Consider the following 6,983-nt stretch of genomic DNA (forward strand, 5'->3'; position numbering starts at 1 on the left):
CCTTCACCTTGGCGGCCTGCAAATCCAGCTCCTCCTGCCTCAGACCCGAGAGTCCAGACCCCCAGCCCCGGGGGTCTAGGCCCAGCCCATTCACTAAATTGCAGTCTCCTTCAGGGCTGGGGCTTCTTCACCATGTTATGCTCAGTCTCAGTGCCCCAAACCTGTTACCCAATCAGTAAAGTTTGCTGATTCACTTGAGGACACAGGTGTGGGGTGCCCAGGCTTTCAGCAGTTCAGTTCAGTCACTCAGTCGTGTCCAACTCTTTGCGACCCCATGAACTGCAGCAACGCTAGTCCATCACCAACTCCCGGAGTTTACTCCACTCATACCCATTGAGTCAGTGATGCCATCCAACCATCTCATATCTGTCGTCCCCTTCTCCTCCCGCCTTCAATCTTTCCCAGCATCAGGGTCTTTTCAAATGAGTCAGCTCTTCGCACCAGGTGGCCAAAGTATTGGAGTTTCCGCTTCAACATCAGTCCTTCCAATGAAACCCAGGACTGATCCCCTTTAGGATGGACTGGATGGATCTCCTTGCAGTCCAAGGGACTCTCAAGAGTCTTCTCCAACACCACAGTTCGAAAGCATCAATTCTTCAGCGCTCAGTTTTCTTTATAGTCCAACTCTCATATATATACATGACTACTGGAAAAACCATAGCCTTGACTAGACTGACCTTTGTTGGCAAAGTAATAGCTCTGCTTTTCAATATGCTTCAGCAAGTAGCACATAAAACTTCACCTCTCGTCACCCCCCACACCCTCTCCCTCTCCCCTCCTTGGAGACAGACTGAGGGCAGGAAAGACACGGACACCTGAAGAAGAGCTCTTGGCTGTCTTTACTTGGACCACCTGAGGGTAGACCAGCATGTGAGAGGCGACACCCCCAGCCCCCAGTTAGGAATGGGACGGCTGGGGACGAGGGGACCACGCAGAGGGCCTGAGCAGAGCCCCAGGGCTAGATCTCCAGGCTGTTTTCAGAGTCTGGAAGTGAAAGGCAGAACTCAAGAGAACAGTCTAGAATTCCAGGAATAAATATAGAATCCCAGGAATGGAATCCAAAATGCTAGCGACACCTCTGGCGCTGAGTGAGACTGTTGAGAGTGTAACTGAGTGTTCTAGAAGCGCGTTCTCATTCTAGGACCGGACTTTAGATTTCGGGGGTGGGGGACTTGGTCTCTGGAGGAACAGTCTGATTCTCTGATTTAGGGGCCTGACTCCCTGTGGGCGGAACTGAAGCCTCCAAGAGTGAAGCCTGAGAATCTGAGGTCAATTTGAGGGGTTCAGAGGGTGGGGTTCCCGGTTCAAGGGGCTGGGTCCTGTCCTCAGGAGGCGGGTCGGTTGCCTCAATGGGCGGGGCCAGTAATTCAGGGGGCGGAGTCCCAGATTCCACAGCCGGGTCCTCGTGGCTGGGAGCTGAGTCCCCGGCCTTGTAGAAGCGCGCGAAGATGTCCGAGGGCTTGCCCCCCAACTGGGGGGCGAATCCAGCCGCCTGTGCTAGCTCCCCGACCCGGCTGGAGAACGCCTGCAGCTGCTCCTGCCGCAGGTCCACTAGGAACCTGGAAGCAGGAAGCGGCGGGTTAGGGGGCCCAACTTTCCGCCCACAGCCTGGAAGTTGCCCGCCCTGCCCTTTGCTGGCTCACTGGGCTAATTCGACAATCAGGCGTCCTCCGGGGGCCACGCAGGCCCCCAACTCGGGGCTGAGAAGATGGACCATCCTGCGGAGAGAAAAGGGGAAGGCTGAGGCTCGGACTTTGAGGTCCTGAGAGAAGAAGGGAGGCTGGGGACCTGGACACTGATTGTGGAGGGTCTGGGGGCCTGGATTCCTGGGTCTGTCGGGGGAGGGGTTGGGTGAGGAAGATCTGGGCCCCTCCCAGGTTCTCTTACCCACAGGCCACGTAGAGAAGCTGGAACTGTCCCTTGTAGCAGCTCTTGTGGTGGAGAGTGTGGGCAGAACCAAGGGACAGGAAGTGGACAGTGAAGGGCTCCGGGGCAGGGGCTGCTGGGGAAGGGAAGATGGGCAGGGTTAGGCAGACACTCGAAGCTTGGAGATGACTCTCCTCATCTGTCTTCAGGCCTTTTGTCATCCTTTCTATTGGGCAGATCCCTGGAAAATTCTGGGAAGACTGGCTTGGCAGGCAGAAACCCATTTTACAGACTAGGCAACCGAGATTCAAGAGAAGAAAAGAGAGTGGGTGACCCATGGCCACACAAGTCATTAATCCACCCGGGAGGGCCAACCTAGGTAATGGGTAGACGGAGGCAGGACCAGATTTGGGGTCGGGGGATTATCCAACGGTAATCTGAAACCTAGCACATCGTTAAAATGTTCTCAGCCTCTTGATCATAATTCTGCTATTGGAATTCAGAATGGTAAGAATGGTGTCAAGAGTTAGAAAAGTGAGAGAAATTCAAAGAGAAGAGTGAAGAACAGACCGGATGTCGGGAAGGGGAGGTCACTTGTCCAGGTTTCAGACACCGTACCGGTCCATGCTTGGACTTCAAATACCCGGTGCCTGAAGCCTGGGACGAGGGTCCGGGTCCCGCTCTCCCCCAGACATGAGCACCCCAGCCCCGCTTGCCGCCTCAGGGAACAGCCCGGGTCCGCGGCTTACCGGGCTCCGGGCTTTCCTCCGCGCCGCCCTGCACCTGCTCCGAGTCCCCTTGGGCGGCTCTCGGGCGCACCCAGGCGGCCATCTCTCGGAAGAGCTCCGCCACGTTGTGCTCGGTGATCTCGCCCGCGGTCTTTGTGGGGAGAAGGGGCGTGGCCAGACGCTGGGCTAGGACCGCGGGGCCAGGGTGGCAGGGGAGGGGCCTAGAGAACGCCCCCTTCCCACGCCCCCACCCCCAGAGCGGGCATCTGGCGAACGCACTCCGATTTCCAGACGGCGTGGAAAGTAGAGGGGTGGGGCTGTCACGTGGACGTAGCGAGGGGCGGGGCCTGGGCGGCGGGGCGGGGCCCGGGCGGCAGGGGCGGGGCCTCGCATACCCACTGGGTCCCCAGCACCTCCAGCCTCAAACCTTGACCGGCTGCCCGTTGCTGGTCTTCAGGAGGGTCTCGTCGTCCGCTTCGATGCCGAAGGCCACGAAGGGCCCCGTGGCGATGTCCCCCCAATAGCCACGCGCTGCCACGCGCTCCCCGCGCTGGGAAAGCAGGGAGAGAGGATAATGTTGGGGAACTCGGATTCTGGGACTCCCCACACGCGAGAAGCGGCAGCAGCCAGGGCGCACGTACGAGGCTCAGGAGGCGACCAGACGCCAGGGTCCGGTTGGGCACGTGATAGGCGCTGGAGTCTCTGAGTTCAAAGGCGACGCCCGTGTCCCTCCAGCGCCTGAACTCGCGGGTGTGGATGACTCGGGCCTGGAGGGAGCGGGGATCGAGGAAAGAAGCCTCCGTGAAGCTTACCGGCACCAGCCCCGCCTCCTCCACCGCCAGGACCAGGGACCCCAGGCCCGCCCCACCCCCCCCCCAGCCCTCACCCCGCGGTCGTGCAGCTTCATGTGCAGGTCCCAGTCGCTGACGCCGCGCCGAGCGTCGTACCGGGAGCCCAGGTACTGGCGCAGCCTCGAGTCCCACAGGCGGCTCATGGGGAAAGCCTCAGGCCCCTTCTCCCCTCCGGCCCAGAAACGGAACACGGCCTCCAGGGCGTCGCGCTCGCGGAACTGCGCGGCCAGGCCGGCGTAGGGGAGAACGAGGGAGAGGGGGCTGCAGGGACCGCGGCGTCTCCCCCCGACCCTCCCTTCCCCCGCGGGGCGTGGGTAACGACTCTCGCGGCTCTCCGCTGAAGGGACCGACGGTTCCGACAGCAGAAGCCACCCCCTGGGCCATATGGCCTGGTGGGAGCCGGGGAGCCCTCAGCCCGCTCCATTCACGCAGACCCTGTTGGACGGCCCGGCCGCCCCCGGGGCCCCGGAGGGGACGGTCGGAGGCCGCGCGGAGGCACCTTGAGGGCGCCCAGGCTGAGCCAGGGCAGCTGCTCCGCCAGGCGGTCGGGCTCCGGCACCAGGTGAGCCAGGCGGCCGGCCTGGGCGCGCACGAAGGCGGCCACAGGGGGGCGTAGCAGCGCGTTCCCCCACACCTCCAGGAAGGTCTCGCTTCTCTCTGCGGGGACGGGGGAGAACATACACGGAGGGAGCAGAGGGGTGAGTCCACACGTGAGATCCGTGACGGCGGCGCATACCCACTTTATAGTGATCGTATTCTTCCATAGTCGTGTAATGAACATGGCGGACCCAAGCAAGTTCCCCACCCATCCCCAAAGCTAATATATGAAGAGTAACTTACACCTCACCTGGGTCTCCTCGCCTATTCCTACCCCCATGCCCTGCAGGTAACCCCAACCCTGGATTTCCTGCTTAAGTTTCTCTTGCCTTACAAAAGGAAAGGTTAAGAAAGAAAAAAAAAGGAAAAGTTATATATAGATATAGATGGAGATGAAGATTTATGTGTGTTAGCAGAATCTTTTAAGACAGAACTAGGGTTTCCCTGGTAACACAACAGCAAAGAATCTGCCTGCTAATGCAGGAGACCGGGTTCGATTCCTGGATCGCGAAGACCCCCTGGCAAAGGGAATGGCAACCCCCTCCAGTATTCTTGCTTGGGAGATCCCATGGACACAGGAGCCTGGCAGGCTACAGTCTATAGGGGTTGCAAAGAGTTGGACACAACTGAGCGACTAAGACAGAACTATTTACCTTTAGTTGTATATGCAATATATATCAATATCAATATATAGTTTCATTTTAGTTGTTTAAGAATCTTATAAGAGAGAATGATACACTTTTAGTTAGGTTAGTTAAGTTCTAGTTTAAGAGCCTTTACAAGGTGCATTAAGGAATCTGTGCAATGTGTTCTGAAAGCCCTGGGCTGTTAATGACACCTACCATCCTTAATCATGGTAACAATAATCGCTAATATGTGTGGAGTCTATATCATAAGCCAGGACCCATGCATTTTTTTTCATTAAACCCTTATAAGAATTCTATGGTGGAAGAACTTTTAGGATCTTCATTTTATAAATGTAGAAACAGAAGCCCAGAAAGGGATAGACACTAGCCCAAGGGCACGCAGCAAGCAGAGTCAGAATTTGAACACAACCTGCCTGAGTCTAGACTTGGCTCTAGGCACCAAACTGAAGTTTTTGTTACTGGAAAACAGTCAATTTCCCACCCAAATCCTCCTCCTCCCCTTCCTCGTTATAGTCTCACTTCCAAGGATGCCTCCTCCAGGCAGATTCCCTGAGGTTCATACCTCTCACTAGGGGAGACTCAGGCCTGAGGGAGGCTTTGGGCAGGACGGAGCTCAGGTCAGCCAAACCGTCCCCACTTCCGGGGGACTCACGACCTCTCAGGAAGTCCCTGGATCTTTTTGGGCTTCCCCCTCATCAGGAGGTTTTGAATGCTTAAACTCTGTTACACACAGTTCTGAGAGTTTTATGTGGATTATCTCCTGGAATTCTCTGAATGATTCTAGGAAGCATTCTTTTTAGCCCCATTTCAAAGGTAGGAAGAGCTGAGGCTGTAAGGGCTACCAAGTGAGTGAGCAAATGATGGGACAGGGAACAATGTGCAAAGTGCTTAATTTCACCATTGAAATACCAGAACTCCTGCAGGAAGGGGGAAGGGGACGGGGGCCAGATGGCCTGGGTCTTTGCTGACCTTGCAACCCCATCTTCTCAGGATCCTCCAGGGCTAGGCTGAAGATCAGCACATGTCGGGCTACAGCTTCCAGATTATTCTCCAGCACATAAAACTAAAAGGATGGGCAGGGAAGAACGATTCTGAGATCTGTGTCCCTGGCTCCCAGCAGACCCAGGAGTGGGAAACCTCAGCCCCCTTCTCCGACAGGACTCCAGAGACTGTGTACCAGTCCCACTCTTTCAATCACAGAAACGTGGGCACTCAGAACCCTCCTCTCCGTCACTACTCAGGAGGCCCCATCCTTAGACACTTACCCCTACTTCAACCCAGGAGCCCCCAACTCCAGCCCCATCCTTCCCCAGGACCTAGGACTCTGGGTCCCCAGCCCCCTCCTCCCTCAAGGACTCAGGAAACTGGGCTCTCATCTTCATCCTTCTCCTTCCAAGACCCCATAATCCCAGCTCACGTGGAACCTCCTTCGAGGCCAGAGAGCTGCCCGGGCCAAGGTCCGTAGCAGGTGCCGCCCATCCACGGAACCCAACAGCAGGACATTTAGTTCTGGGGTCTCGTGCTCTGTATCAGCCTGCGAATCTGGATCCACAGGAGGACCTGGTAAGATGATAGCAGGCTGGGGTTTGCGACCTGGAGAGCGTCCCTTGCAGCCACCCTCAGCAGGACTTGCACCCCTGGCCTCGGTTTCAACCGGAGCTGTGCCTCTAAGCGTTCCGGAACTCGGAGTCCACAGAGGCATCCAGACTGCCCACTGGACGGGGGCGGCCTTGGAGCCCCCGAGAACGTTAGCGCGCTGTCTGCCAGGCTGTGAAGGCAGCTGTTGTGTCGCACGATTTGTGATCCTGAGCGGGGGACTCACTCTCAGCCTGCAGGTCCACTGCCGGGGACAGGCCCCACCAGGACACAGAGCCAAAGCCCGTGCCCGAGCCTGCTGGCGTAGTCATCGCCGTGCGGTCCGCACAACCTGGGAATCCCCAAACATCGAGTCTCCATTGCCCACCTGTTCCCCTCGCACCTGCCCCGACTTCTCGCCCCTTCCACCCGCCTCACCTTTATCCTTCCAAATAACCCGAGACACCCCCTCCCTCCCCGCTCTGGGCTGCGCTGAGGTCCGAAGGCCCCTCCTCAACTGCTGCCCATAGTCCCCGCCCTTTTCAATCATTCGGCCAATGGAAGTGTGCGGGCTGGCACGGCCGCGATCAACGGACCAATGAGAGTGAGCGAGACCTGCCGGCTGCGAACTTTTGGCCAATGGAAGGGCTGAAGGACGACCACCCGGGCTTGAGGGCTTGAGGACGCGTCGTCATGACGACAGAGCTGGAGAAGGGGCG

At 57.7% G+C, this 6,983-nt stretch overlaps 1 protein-coding gene across 4 annotated transcripts; it reads right to left on the bottom strand.

The window, feature by feature from the left end:
- Window positions 1-821: 821 nt before the first annotated feature.
- DNAAF3 (dynein axonemal assembly factor 3) lies at window positions 822-6,879 on the bottom strand. 4 transcript variants are annotated; one of them, XM_070450320.1, is made up of 12 exons: window positions 6,703-6,879; window positions 6,512-6,616; window positions 6,107-6,249; window positions 5,659-5,752; window positions 3,945-4,102; window positions 3,481-3,663; window positions 3,236-3,361; window positions 3,022-3,144; window positions 2,616-2,745; window positions 1,888-1,999; window positions 1,644-1,718; window positions 822-1,559 (listed from the first exon to the last, which is right to left on the bottom strand). In XM_070450320.1, the coding sequence occupies exons 1-12, from the start codon at window positions 6,812-6,814 to the stop codon at window positions 1,151-1,153; spliced, it is 1,770 nt and encodes a 589-aa protein (XP_070306421.1). In that variant the 5' UTR covers window positions 6,815-6,879; the 3' UTR covers window positions 822-1,150. The 4 variants fall into 4 exon arrangements, with proteins under 4 accessions (XP_070306421.1, XP_020745268.2, XP_020745269.2 ...); XM_020889609.2 differs by having other exon boundaries at window positions 1,888-2,002; window positions 6,703-6,877; XM_020889610.2 differs by lacking the exon at window positions 6,512-6,616 and having other exon boundaries at window positions 1,888-2,002.
- Between the last annotated feature and the right edge of the window lie 104 nt (window positions 6,880-6,983).

This window comes from Odocoileus virginianus, chromosome 20 (genome assembly GCF_023699985.2).
Source record: "Odocoileus virginianus isolate 20LAN1187 ecotype Illinois chromosome 20, Ovbor_1.2, whole genome shotgun sequence".
Classification (NCBI taxonomy): Eukaryota; Metazoa; Chordata; class Mammalia; order Artiodactyla; family Cervidae; genus Odocoileus; species Odocoileus virginianus.

Excerpts from the sequence above, each read along its gene's own strand:
- DNAAF3 (XM_020889609.2), bottom strand. The coding sequence starts at position 6,814 with ATGATTGAAAAGGGCGGGGACTATGGGCAGCAGTTGAGGAGGGGCCTT. Across the intron at positions 6,250-6,511 it reads AGTGGACCTGCAGGCTGAGA|GTCCTCCTGTGGATCCAGAT; the intron begins GTGAGTCCCCCG and ends TCATCTTACCAG. Across the intron at positions 3,362-3,480 it reads TGAAGCTGCACGACCGCGGG|GCCCGAGTCATCCACACCCG; the intron begins GTGAGGGCTGGG and ends CGCTCCCTCCAG.